At 43.6% G+C, this 14,289-nt stretch overlaps 1 protein-coding gene across 2 annotated transcripts in view; it reads left to right on the forward strand.

The window, feature by feature from the left end:
• Positions 1-14,289, forward strand: part of UBE3C (ubiquitin protein ligase E3C) — a 179,208-nt gene that overhangs the window by 155,116 nt on the left and 9,803 nt on the right. For both annotated transcript variants that reach the window (XM_039524161.1, XM_039524159.1), the window contains exons 20-22: positions 6,872-7,060; positions 7,173-7,239; positions 8,747-8,877. In XM_039524161.1, coding sequence (XP_039380095.1) covers positions 6,872-7,060; positions 7,173-7,239; positions 8,747-8,877 — 387 coding nt within the window. The remainder of the gene's footprint in view (positions 1-6,871; positions 7,061-7,172; positions 7,240-8,746; positions 8,878-14,289) is intronic.

Below are 14,289 nucleotides of genomic sequence, written 5' to 3' on the forward strand. Positions count from 1 at the left end.
ACTGAAAATCAGCTTGCGTGCCGCCTTTGGCACCTGTGCCATAGGTTGCCTACCCCTGATCTAGTTAGATAGCCATTAAACTAAACAAACTTTCATTTTCCCGTCCCCTAGTTTTTACCAGGGACGTCTCAAATATGCCTGGCTCTCCAGGCTTTAAAAGATGCACTTCATGTAAGGACGCGATGCCAATCTCCAATTGTCACTCCCTTTGTGTCCGATACTTAGGTGAGTCACACATACCGCAGAAGTGTGCTCACTGTAACAATCTTAAAGCTAGAGCAAGGAGAGATAGGGATCTTTGCCTTAAACTTATTCTAATGGAGAAATCCCTCACTCCAACATCAGATCCCAGACAAACTGCGACAAGGGACTCCCCGGGCGTATCCTCCATGGACAGACTAAATGCCAACACCTCTATAAAATTGAGGAAAAGGGCCATGTCTCCACCAAGCCGAGAACAGCTATAAAAGAAATGGTCTCTGGTGAGATCTCTGCCCGCAGTGCCGACCTCCTCCAGAGTAAGCACTTTTGACGCACTGAGCACCTCCAGCACCGTCTGCTCCAGGGCCTCTGCTGACAAGATAAAGGAGTTGAGTAACAGGCACAAAGCAGCATCCTCTTCCATGGCACCAACTACCCCTGCAAAGGGCACAGTACCACAACCTTAACCACCTGTGATGGCTTCCCCTCTGGTGCTGAGTTCATTGGCACCGACTGCGGAACCGCCGAGACCTGCATCTGCAGCACCTAAGAAGGCTACACACAAAAGGCCTGCACAAGTTTCACTTCCACCTAAAGAGGCGGCACAAAAGGATACAGCATTGCATACGTCGGCACCGATCCCCCTTTATGCACTCATCAAACATGCAAGTGTCCTATGCACCCGGCTCTCCACTGCTTGGCACTGCCTGCTCTCTGGTACTGACGGCACCTGAATCTCCTATTGCTCGACCTTTTTTTCAAGGAGGATGATACACAGGAGGCAGTTTTCTCTTCTGGACTCTCCTCTCCAGCAGGCACTGAACCTCATTATAGACCATGGGAACAGAATACTAGGGATCTGCTCCCATGGCTCGTAACCCATGGATGTGCCCTCCCATGCCATTTCCCATTCAATTGCTGCAGTGGGATCCATGGGAACCTAAAGGTCTCAATTCCACAGACCACCTACTTCTCAGAGGAAACCCATACGCTCTGCAATGACATCAGTACCCAAACCTTCTAAGGTAACAGAGGAGAGGGAAGAAGACCACAGAACAAGAGACATCCCAGCTCACAACTCCTCTTCTTTCCCCGATGAGGCAGTTATGCCTCCGCATCCCCACTACTACAGATGACTTCAAGCACTTTCAGGAGCTATTCCGACAGGTGGCACAGAGTCAGAACATTCCTCTCGAGGCGGGACCAGGGACACAACACCAGCTCCTCAAGATCTTACACATTTCTTCTATGATGAAGATAGCATTGCCCATAAACAACGCTTTGATGGAACCTGCAGAAACAGTGTGGCAAACACGTGCCACCATCCCCCCCAAACAATAAGCATACGGACAGGAAATACCACGTGTCAAATAGAGGCATGGATTTCCTCTTCGCACGCATACAACCTAGCTCCTTAGTAGTGGAGGCAGTTAACCAGTGGGGCAAACAATCTCAATTCAAATCCATGCCCCTAGACAAACACTGGACAAGATTAAACCTCTTGGGGCGCAAAGAGGTTTAATCTTTATAGACTCTTACATTTTGCACGAACAGTTACACAGAGTTACTTGCCAGCTACGACCATGACAATTATACCAAATTGAGTGATTTCGTCCAGGATATTCCAGAGGGAAAAAAAGAACACTTCCAAGCCATCGTCAACAAGGGCCAACTTATTGCTAGAACAAAACTGCAGGCATCCAACGACGGTGACAGCCATAGTTACGTGCAGGGGATCATGGTTACACTCATCAGGTATCCCAAGGGAACTTCAGAACAAGGTAGAGGACCTCCCCTTTGCTAGGGAAAAGCTCTTCTCTGCTAAGATGGATGAGGTCCTCCATTCCATGAAGGACTGTAGAGTGACACTGAGGACCCTTAGGATCTACACGCTCCCTAACAGGCTTTACAGCCGTAACCGGGACAACACATCACAGTGCCAATAGAGACCATATGACAATCAGAAACAAAGGCACAGACCACAGAAACATCGCCCTAACCAATCTCAGGCCGCAAAGTCCCAAGCGCCACCAAACAAGATGCAATTTTGAAATGTTGGTCAAGGGTCTGACTGACTTTCCCTGACCACCAGAGTCATCGGCTTTGACTATTTTACCAAACGTAGGCCTCTATCACCATGGACCATTGGGTTTTAGAGATCATTCGAACGAGTTATACCATCCCCTTTACCTCCATCCTACCTACTCACCTCCCTTCCCTCTTCAGAGACCCTTCTCACAAGCATCTATTGAGACAAGAAGTACATCATCTACAATTAGGGGCCACGGAACAAGTTCCACCACAACACAGAGGGAAGAGATTTTATTCCCATTACTTCCTGAGTCAAAAGAAAAACGGGGGTGGAGACCCATACAAGATCTTAGAAAACTCAACAAATTTGTCCGTACCCACAGATTCAAAATGGTCACACTGAACTCAATCATTCCTGCGCTGGAAGAGGGGGACTGGTTCTCAGCCCTTGACCTACAAGATGCATATTTCCACATTACCATCCATCCCCCTCACAGATGATTCCTACAATTCACAGTGGGACAAAACCACTTCCAATACAGAGTTCTGCCATTTGGACTGTCAAAGGCTCCACGAGTCTTTACCAGAACCCTAGCGGTGGTAGATGCTCATTTGCGCAGACAGGGAATATTGATACGAGACGTTTTGTTTACTTGGCATGTCTGCAGGCATGGAGCCCCTCCAGGTAAACAAAACGACAATGTATTAGATATTCGATTCAATGATTCCATAAAGTTTAAAATCATCAAATTTTGGTGTTTATAAGCCGACCCCCGCTCTTTGATGCGTCACTTTTTTACCAAAAATATTCGGCTTACAAATGAGTATATACGGTACTCAACAAACCATCTCTCTCTTTCAGTCCCTGGGGCTACAAATCAACGAAAAGAAATCTACCTTAACTCCTGTACAACAATTAGACTTCATAGGAGCACACCTGGACTCAGTGGAGGCCAAAACATCAATACTGATGCCCCGATTCATAGCAATGACCTCCCTCATATCGGTGGTCTCAGGCAGCCCATGGGTGTCTGCATGCACCTGCCTACAATTTTTGGGACATAGGGCGGTCACCACTTTTGTTGTAAAACAAGCCAGTCTACACATGTGCTGCCTTGAAGGATGGCTGAGCTCAGTATATATTCCACAAAAGCACAGCATAAACAAAAGACTCACGCCGACCCCTGAGGTTCTACATGCGCTACGATGGTGGACAAACCCAATAAATGTTTGCTCAGGTATCCCGTTTCAGCAGGATCCGCCATCCATACAAATCACAACAGATACCTCACTGATCAGATGGAGAGTTCACCTAAACCAATATACCATCCAGGGCACGTGGTCCCCCTCGGAAACACATTTACAGATAAATCTGCTTGAATTACACAGGGTCCGCAACGTATGCCTACATTTCCTCCCTCTTATACAAGACAAAACGATAAGGGTCCTGACGGACAACATTGCGTGTACGTTCTATATAAAGTGCCAGGGTGGAGCACGTTCCCACTCCTTAGGCACAGAGGCTGTAAAACTATGGAACTGGTGTATAAAACACATCACTATTACAGCAGCATACCTCCCGGGTTGGCTGAACATAATGATGGACATATTAAGCAGACAGTTCTTCCAAGAGCACGAATGGGAACTGAATGACAAAATAACACATCATATTTTTCACAGGTGGGGATCCCCATATATAGACCTGTTTGTGACGCCAGCAAACAAGACATGCCCAAAGTTTTGCTCATGAGCACGATCCCTAGGGGACGCTTCAAATGGAATGCTCCTCTCCTATATGCATTCCCAACAATACCTCTGATCTCCAGAGTAATACACAAAATACAAACCGACAAGGCCAAAATAATACTCATAGAATACTGACATGGCCCAGACAGACTTGGTTTCCTTACCTGACAAATATGGCGATCTGTACGTCATTCACTCTCCCTTTTCCTACGGAATCTTCTTTCGCAGGAGGACAGTCAAGTTCTCTATCTGGAGCTGGTGAAACTTCACATGAAGGCGTGGCTCCTTCATGGCTCCACCATGTTGAACTAACCTGTTCAGAACAAATAAAACAAGTGTTGTTAAACAGCAGGAAACACAACATGTTTACTGCTTACCTCCAAAAATGGAAGTATGTCTTCCTAAGGTGCCAGAACAAACAAATATCTGCAAGCCAGGCACACTTCCACTAATCCTGGAATATTTATTATCCTTAAAGAATTCAGGGCTTGCTATGAGCTTGCTTAGAGTTCATCTCACTGCCATCACAGCCTTCCATTAACAGGTAGACAGCACCTCAATGTTCACTAAGCCATTTCTAACAGGCATACAGAACATGTACCCAGACATTCGAGAACCCATGCCAGAATGGGACTTAATTCTCATTCTCAAAAGTCTAACCAGAGCCCCATTCGAACCCTTAGCCACATGCTCATTACTTGTGAGTATTGAAAGTGGCATTCCTGGTTGCCATTACATCAACGCAAAGAGTCAACAAGATAGGGGTTCTCATGGCTCACCCCCCATACACAATATTCTTCAAGGATAAAGTGACACTTAGAACACATCCTAAGTTTATGCCCAAAGTATCGTCTTCGTTCCACCTCAACCCAACTGATTCACTTAGCTACATTTCATCCAAAACCACATACTAACGCTCAAGAGACAGTCCTGTACACATTAGATGTTCGCTGTGCCTTGGCCTTTTATCTGGACAGAACAAAGCCCTTCCGAAAATTTCCTAGACTTTTTGTGTTGACAACAGAATGATCAGAGGGCTCTGCCATATCTACGCAAAGATTATCTAAATGAATATCCAACTATATCTACATGTACTATTCACTACACAACACTGAAGTCCTTCTGGGCATCAGAGCCCACTCAACAAGAGCTTTATCTACCTCCATAGCATTCCTCCACAATGTGCCCTTTCTAGACATCTGCAGGGCAGCCACCTGCACCTCTGAACACACACTCACGAACCACTATGCAGTTACTCTCGGTTCAAGCTCAGACACAAGACTAGGCCTCACTGTACTAGCTTCAGCAACAAATTCAACTACAAAGTCCCTTCCGTCCTCATGAAAGCACTGCTCTACATTCACCTGAAGTGGACCAGCCACAGGGACAGCACTCAAAGAAGAAGAGAAGGTTACTCTCCTTGTGCAGCAACTGAGATTCTTCGAGATGTCCCCCCTTGTGGGTGCTCCACTACTCACCCTTCTCCCCTCTACTTCAGAGTACAAGCTAAACACTCCATGGTAGAGAAGGAATTGAAGGGGTCGGGGTGTGCATGTGCTAGATGAGGCACCAGCAGCGGCACAAGACTGCTACTGTGCACCCCCAACCAGACACTGCTACCAAAAATCTCAGATCAATGGTGCCAGGACACACTGACACCTGAAGTGGAGCACCCACAGAGGGACACCTCTTGAAGAACCTCAGTTACTCCATAAGGTGAGTAACCGTCTCTTTTCAATATGATGAAAAATGATAGGCCTGTTTTTTCAGAGATGCGAAGCACCCACAACTCCCATTCACTTAGGTTGGAATTGTGGATGCTCAGCATTTCTCTGAATCAAACCTATATCAAAATCATAACTTTTGGCTAGTGGGAATTGGGATTTCCTGTAATGTGATGCTGCAGAATGCACTAGTACCAGTGTTCTCTTTACCAAACAGTTAAGCTAGAACAGCACAGTCCAGCCAAACTGAGCCTTTTTAACTGCTGCCTGAAGGGAACTCTGAGATTCATACACTTGTGGAAGCTACTCCTATTCCAAAGAATAAATATCCATGGTGAAAGCCTCGCCCCACTGAAGTCAATGGCAAAGCTACCATGAACTTTAACAGGCTCAGGATTTTGCCACCAGTCTCTAGCTCAGTGGTTCTCAAACTGTGGGTCGGGACCCCATTTTAATGGGATCACCAGGACCGGCTTAGATTTGCTGGGGCCCGGGGATGAAGCTGAAGCCCGAGCCCCACCACCTGAGGCCAAAGCCTGAGGGTTTCAGCCCTGTGTATTGGGACTCAGGTTACAGGCCCCCCACTTGGGGTTGAAGCCCTTGGGCTTCAGCTTTGCCGCTGCCTCCTTCCCTCCCCCCCTACTCCTCTTGGGGTAGTGGGGCTTGGGCAGGCTCAGGCTTTGGTCTTGAGGGTCGTGCATTAATTTTTAATGTCAGAAGGGGGTCGCGGTGCAATGAAGTTTGAGAATTCCCTGCTCTAGCTGATTCATAATACTCTATTTATTTAGTATTTTACACCTACATTCTTCCTAGAAGTGGAGTTTCTGACACCTCCCAGCCCCAATTACTTTATGGTAATTGGGCACGGGGGGGTATATGTGTGTGTGTGTGTGTGTGTGTATATATATATATGTGTGTGTGTGTGTATATATATATATGTGTGTGTATATATATATATATCTATCTCACTATGTAGTAATAAGGCCTCATGATATTCTTTTCCCCAATTTTGTTGATTTTATAATATATTTGTTATTTTCAAGTATGTAAGTCATGTCCTTGAGTTTTCTGTGGTTCATTTTTGGAAGCGTAAGTTTTCCATTTACGTGCAATATATAGAATTAGTGTTTACCAGGATTATGCACAAATACATATTTTTATGTTTACAGGTGGTTGAACTGAAGCCAGGTGGAAAGGATATTCCTGTCACCAGCGCAAACAGAATAGCCTACATCCATCTTGTAGCAGACTACAGACTAAACAAACAGATTAGACAACATTGCCTTGCATTCCGACAGGGTCTTGCCAATGTTGTTAACCTTGAATGTCTTAGGATGTTTGATCAGCAAGAAATACAGGTACTTCTGTTTAGCTATGTTGGAGAAGTGTTTGCTTAATAATTATTTCAAAACTGAAAAAATTGTTCAGTTTCTACCTCAAATCTAATCATCTAATTTTCACCACATGCAGGTTTTGATTTCTGGTGCCCAGGTTCCCATTAGTCTGGATGACCTTAAATCCTTCACAAACTATTCAGGCAAGTATATCGCTACTGCACAAATGAGCTATCATGGCTGATTCACAAATAAAGAATTTTAAAAAAAAATTTGTTACATTTTTATCCTAAAGCAACTTCTTAGAAGAGGAGACGGAGCCCGGTCTTGCCCTTTTGATGTCAGTGGCAAAGCTGTCAAAATGAGAGGCCTTTGGATTCCCTGAATTTAAGAGGGTTGGAAAAAATAAGATCAGATTTATCAAATGTGGGTAACTAGAGTTGCACAGATAAACCCATGTTTAGGTACCTAGTTATAAATAAGTGGCCACCCATTCAGAGGGGTGAGCACTGCAGCTTTCATTGACTTCAGTAGGAGTTGGGGGGCTGAACAGCTCTAACTAAGGACCCAAGTGACTTTAGATTTCTTTTTCAACCATCGCATTCAGATACTTATCTTCAAAGGAGTCAAGAAGGGATAATTCTTCCGACCTTACTCTACGAGCTGTCCATTGAAAACTCTAGTCCTCAGTGAAAGGCTTTGCTCAGGGCTGCAGAATTGGACTATACATAAATGTCAATGCATGTTTTAAAAACTGATTTTGTCTGTGTTATATTTACCCTTTCCTGGGTATATTGATTTATGGGAGATATACAGTCTTGCTCACCCATTCCCATTACTCCTTCTGTCCTACCTCTTTATAATAATTATTACATAATCAGTTGTGAAAACGACTAAACAAATTTGGTTCAAACCCATTTATCATGCTCATTTGACGCATACCCATCTCAGAAAAGATGTCTTGAATTAATATTTTAAGTCTGCCAGAAGTATTTTATTTCTGAGTTATTCATTGCATCTCCATTTTAATCATAAAGAAATGCTTTCCTCAGTATTCTGCACAGCGAAGTTTTCTTGCACGTTATGATTTTACCCAAGTCCAGGAATGTATTTTGTGCAGTGAAATGTTCTTCCATTATAAAAAGACAAATTAAATCATACATTGCATGGCAATTCTGTGCATTGTCAATTCATAAGTACCAAAATACAGTCAAACTTTTTTCTTTCCACCAATGAATATTCAATTATAGCTGTATAAAAGCATATTATGATTATATAAATGGCTATCTTTGAATATCCTAGCTATTGCTGTCAGTAGGCTTTCAATATTGTCATTTTTTTTTCCAATTATTTTTACTTCCCTTTAAAATAATTGTTACTAGTAATGTTACTGCAAAGGGGGCCAGAAATTTTTTTTTTAAATGAGATTCATCCTGGAAAAGTGCAATTAATAGGACTGGAAGAAAATGATGCAAAACACAGATACTAAGTGGAAGGGAGAAGTTTGTGAATTACTAATGTCCAAAAAGGCCTGCAGGTGATAGTGAACAGCAAATCAGATGAATTGGCATGATGCTTTTAATTTCTTTTCAATCTGATTAGAACTGATAGGATAGTCTCTAAAATGATATATTAAAAATAGTTTGTCTACTTGCGTATTGTATAAAATTGATTTGTTTTCTTTTAAAATATTTTAAAATTGTATTATAGGTGGATACACTGCAGACCATCCTGTAATAAAAATATTTTGGAGAGTTGTGGAAAGCTTCACTGATGAAGAGAAACGCAAACTACTCAAGTTCGTAACAAGCTGTTCTCGACCTCCTCTGTTGGGTTTTAAGGTACACACCTTGCTGAATTTTGATTAAAATTAATTACATGGCTTTGATTAGAGTGCTTGTCAAGACTACTAGTAGTATCCAATTATCACTGAAACAAACTGGCTGGTTTAAAATATGGGCATTTATATCTTTGGGAATTTAAGAAAATGCAAGAAAAAAAGTCTGTTTATAACCACAATTGCTACTTAAACATTTGCAAATGTGCATAATAAGTATAGTTAATCATATAGCTTATAAATATTGTTGTGAAACAGTATTTCAGATTCATGTATTCTGATTGGAGAGTTCCTTTAGGTGGGTAGTGGGACTTTGCAAGAAGTACACATCATTCAAAATGTTTGCACTTTGCTGTGAAGGATGCTTGCTGCACTGCTTTTACTGCATCTCATCTCGATTAATAGTGTACATAAAGCAGCATTGCCATCAGTTTCAGGGAACAGATTGATTTTAGCTTGAATGTGTTCAGAAATAGGCAGAAGAGGATTTAGGATATATCAGCATCCACTAAAACCCATCAGCATTTGAATCCGGGAACATATTTCTCATGTTTCCTTTTGAATATCATTTATCTGCTTATACTTCATTACCCATCATCCAAATATTGTGCTAACAAGTAGCTTTTCTTAGACTGCTATTTGCAATAGAGTCTGAATGTGGAGAAAATGTTTATCTGCCACTTGTAAATATTAGTGATGGGTCTGTGCAGATCTCAATCTTAAAATGTCTTCAGGGATGTTCAGACCAGTGGTTTTGGTTTACTCTGTTTTAATAGAAGCAATTCTGACCCAAATCTGGCTTTGGATTCCAATTCCTCTAGAAGTTTGGGAATGTTCAGTGCTTGTCTTTAGTGAATATATTGTAAAGAATAGACTGTTGAATGTCAACACTGTAGTACAGTAATAGTAAATGTTGTCAAACACTATAGTACTGTTCTGTCTAACAAATTAATACAAATCTGTGCTTATCTGGAATGTATAGACAGTCATCAGTGCAGACAATCACTTTCAAATAACTGATATATTGCTCTCTTTTGCTCTTATCTTAGATGTATTGCTGAATTAACTTAATCTTAGGCTATACAGTTAATAACATTTCACATTATAAGGCAATTTGAGGTTATATTTAACTAGCAATGGAGTGGCAAGTCATTTTTCATGTTTACTGGATAAATATAGGCATATGTACTAACGGCAGATGAATGCAAGTTCTGTGTCAAGTATGGCAATTCTTATCACTATTAGATTACAAAACATCTGTACTTATTTCTATTTAGGGTTGTGAGTGAGATAATTTTCTCGCTAAATAAATATTTCCAGAGCAGTTCTTAACATTATTTTCAGTAAGAACATTATTCAGTTCAGATGAGTGCAACAGCATGGAGATGAGGAAAATATATTTGGAGTTCTGCACACTTTCACCATACATGATATATTAAAATTATATCTAAAAAACCTATGGTAAAAGAACTGTATGGTTTCAAAGTCAAGCACTAAGAAGTTAGGAAGTGCCTTAATTGAGGTTGCCTGTGCAACTTTAATTCAGCCTTCTTGTGTGTATGCATTATGATACGGGCTTTTATTACATGATCACATACTATTTTTTCCTCAGGACTTCTGCCCTACTCAGTGAATGAGTAATTATTTAATATTTCTTTTGATCACCATTCAGTGTGTGGCTCCAGGCACTCCATACAAGCCCCATCTTAGAAATGTCCACAAGGAAGTGAATAATTCTAATAAATATAGAATTATTCATTTCCTAGTGGACATTTCTGTGATGCTCTCACTGTAGTATCTGAGTGCTTCACAAATATTAATAAATTCATTCTCCCAACACTTCTGTGAGATTTGATGGTGCTATTGGTTTCCCCATTTTGCAGCTGGGGAACTGAGACACTAAGAGAGAGAGGCCAAAATTTTCCACTAATTTCGAGTGTTTTGTCACAGAGTGATACTAGCCCTTTACGAGGGAGCAGGGCCAGTGCACATGTGACTGGTCACCTGACCTCAGCTGAGCTGTAAAGAGGGCACCTAGGTATGGAAAGGGCGAGCCTGGGTGAGTCAAGCTGTGTCAGGAAAGGGGCAGAGAGAGTGGAAAAGGGGCCCTCACTGCCTGCTCCCTGGGACTAGGGAACCCTGGAGCAGCAGGACTGCCAGAGTTCCCTGGAGGGGAAGCAGAAGGAACCTGAGAACTAAAAGGGCGAAAACCTCTGAGAACTGTAGCCTGGGGTAAGTTGAGGAACTATATGTTTGTTGATTTGACATTGTTTCGACAGTAAAACTGCATAAAAGGGACTGTGGTCATGGCAATGAGTCCTTAAGCTGGGGAGAAGCCCTTGTTACAGTGCTCAACTTGGGACACCTAGCACTTGATTTTTTCCAAACTACTTCACATTTTTATAGCACTTTGTGTGTTCAAAGCACAGCTCCAGTCAATTTTTAGTTGCAGCTGTAAGTACACAGCACTTCTGCAGATCTGGCACCAGGTGTTTCACATGGGAAACCTGAGGAACTCACAATTAGTGGCCAGCTGTGAAAAGTTTGTTTTAAGGGACTTGCCCAGGTAAAGAATCTACTTCATTCAATTTCTTTAATCATGAAATCATGAGGATTTCCTTAATCCTGTACTCTGTTGCCTCATTCACTATACAGCCCTGAGGACTGAATGAGGCCAGGATCCTGTGGAAAACTTATATGTGATCATGAAATTAAAGAAAAACATGTTTTGGCTGATACAGACTAACATGGCTAGTACTGTCAAACCTGTAATTAAAGACCGTATCATGATGCACAAAGGGCTAAATTAAGGTTGAACAAGCAACCTTAATTCTGGCATTTCCTAACTTTTGTGTGTTTGGCTTTGCAACCTAACATGGGGGATTTTTATGTTATTTCCTAATTTTAAAACATCTGGAAAAAACACATTCCATATGTAGAGTCATACTGACGCCTAACTTGGGTCATCAGCAGTGTTCAGATGCTTCAATCCATAGCACATACCTCTTACACTTGAAGTAATCAAGTTAACTGATGTCATCTGCTATGTGGATCCAGTCACTAGGGGCAGAGGGGGGAGACACTTTGCCAATGGGTTTCACAGCTTTTTGCTAACAGCAGAATAATATGAAACTTGAGGACCCCTGTTTTCAGTTCCATATTCTGCAGGTGTTCTCAAATGGCTATATAGACCCTTCTTCCGCTGTGCCCTTCATCTGTCCTTCACTGCTCCTATCAACCCATCCCCACTTCAGCTCCTCCACCTCTTCTCTTATCTAACATCTACTGGCTCTGCTTCCCCCGACCTCTCTGCACGGGTATGTGACTGCTTCCTCCTCCTCCTCACTTGCCTGAGTTCCAGTAGCAGGGGAGCACTGAGAGTGCAGGAGAGTCTCCCTGCTCCCAGTTCCAGAGCCAGATGTGGCTAGAAGAGGGGTGGGCAAACTTTTTGGCTTGAGGGCCACATTGGGGTTGCACAACTGTATGGAGGGCCAGGTAGGGAAAGCTGTGCCTCCCCAAACAGCCTGGCCCTCGCCCCCTCCCACTTCCTACCCCCTCACTGTCCCCCTCAGAACTCCGACCCATCCAACCCCCCCTGCTCCTTGTCCCCTGACTGCCCCCTCCCGGGATCCCCCGCCCCTAACGGCCCCCTCTTGGGACCCTACCCCCATCCAACCCCCCCTGCTCCCTGTCCCCTGACTGCCCTACCCCCGACAGGCCCCCAGGACTCCCATGCCTATTCAACTGCCCCGTCTCCTGACTGCCCCCCAGGACTCCCTGCCCCTTATCCAACAACCCCTCGCTCCCTGCCCCCTTACTATGCTGCTCAGAGCACCAGTACTGGCAGCTGCGCCGCCCAGCCGGAGCCAGCCATACCACCCCGCAGTCTAGAGCACTGGAGCAGGCCGGCAGTTCTTGCAGCCGCATTGCCCGGTAGGAGCTCGCAGCCCCGCTGCCCAGAGCACTGGCACCACAGGGAGCTGAGGCTGCGGGGGGGGAAGGTGGGAGACAGCACGGGAGGGGCCGGGGGGCTAGCCTCCCCGGCCAGGAGCTTAAGGCCCAGGCAGGATGTTCTGGCCTGTGGGCCGTAGTTTGCCCACCTCTGGGCTAGAAGGAGCATTTGTGGGAAAAGTTTTGCTCCGTCCTGGGCTGTAGCATGCTCAGTGCGGACGGTATCTTGAAAGAATCGATCTACCAAACTTAAGTCTCTACTGAGCATGTATAAACTGATTTTACAGAGGCTTGTAAGTGCCCAGATTCTGGCATATTTTCATGGAGAAAGCAAAAGGCATACCACTGATATCAGGGCAACTACTCTGCTAAATTTTAAGGGCTTTTTCTAAGGCATGGTGACACTAGAACATCTTAACAAAATGGTTGTAAGAATTTAACAACATAATTTTCCCTGGCCTCATTCTCAGCAATGGCTGAACCATTGTGGCTGAAATGCTCCAAAACGTTCAGCATGACACAGATACAGTCTGCCTGTGGAACTCCTTGCCAGCGGATGTTGTGAAGGCCAAGACTATAACAGGGTTCAAAAAAGAACTAGATACATTCATGGAGGATAGGTCCAACAATGGCTATTAGCCAGGATGGGCAAGAATGGTGTCCCTAGCCTGCTTGCCAGAAGCTGGGAATGGGCAACAGGGGATGGATCACTCAGTGATTACCTGCCCTGTTCATTCCCTCTGGGGCACCTGGCATTGGCCATTGTCGGAAGACTGGGCTAGATGGACCTTTGGTCTGACCCAGTATGGCCGTTCTTATGTTCTTACGTTATACACAGCATGTAAATTTCTGCCAAACTAACCATTTATGTTAAATTATAAGTAACTGAAGCAGGGTCTTATAGTGGGAAGTGTTGGGCAACTGTAAGGAGAAGCAGCATTACTAGCTTCACTTACAAAATGTTTATTTTACTTTATTTTTACCCACACATGTGGCATATACTACACAGTATGTGATAATTACAATGTGTGATCATTTGAAACTCACACCATGAGTGGTCTTGGGCTGTCCCCCTCATCTACTGTATTCAGATCTGGGCTCAAGTACACCAGGATGGTAGCAAGGTATCCAGTGAGACTCCTCATATATGGTTAGTTATTTGAAAAGCCCTCAAAAACTGCTGTCAGTACCCCCAATTGTCTGCAATTGTATGGTAAATTAGTTGCTACATTATTCTAGTCTCAAGACCACTCCAGATGGTGCCAGTGAAAGCAGAGATTAGACTCCGAGGAGATGAGACTCAAGGTGTATAGGACAGGACACAATTAAAACTGGCCATACACCAAAGGAAAACATAATAAAAGAGAGAGAGAAATGCACCAAATCGCCACTTGTTTTTCTAACAAAGGGGAAAAGGGGAGGGAGGGAGACTAGTCAGCAAAAGCAGGAGGAACAGATTGACAAG

The sequence above is a fragment of the Mauremys reevesii genome, linkage group 2 (genome assembly GCF_016161935.1).
Source record: "Mauremys reevesii isolate NIE-2019 linkage group 2, ASM1616193v1, whole genome shotgun sequence".
Taxonomy (NCBI): Eukaryota; Metazoa; Chordata; order Testudines; family Geoemydidae; genus Mauremys; species Mauremys reevesii.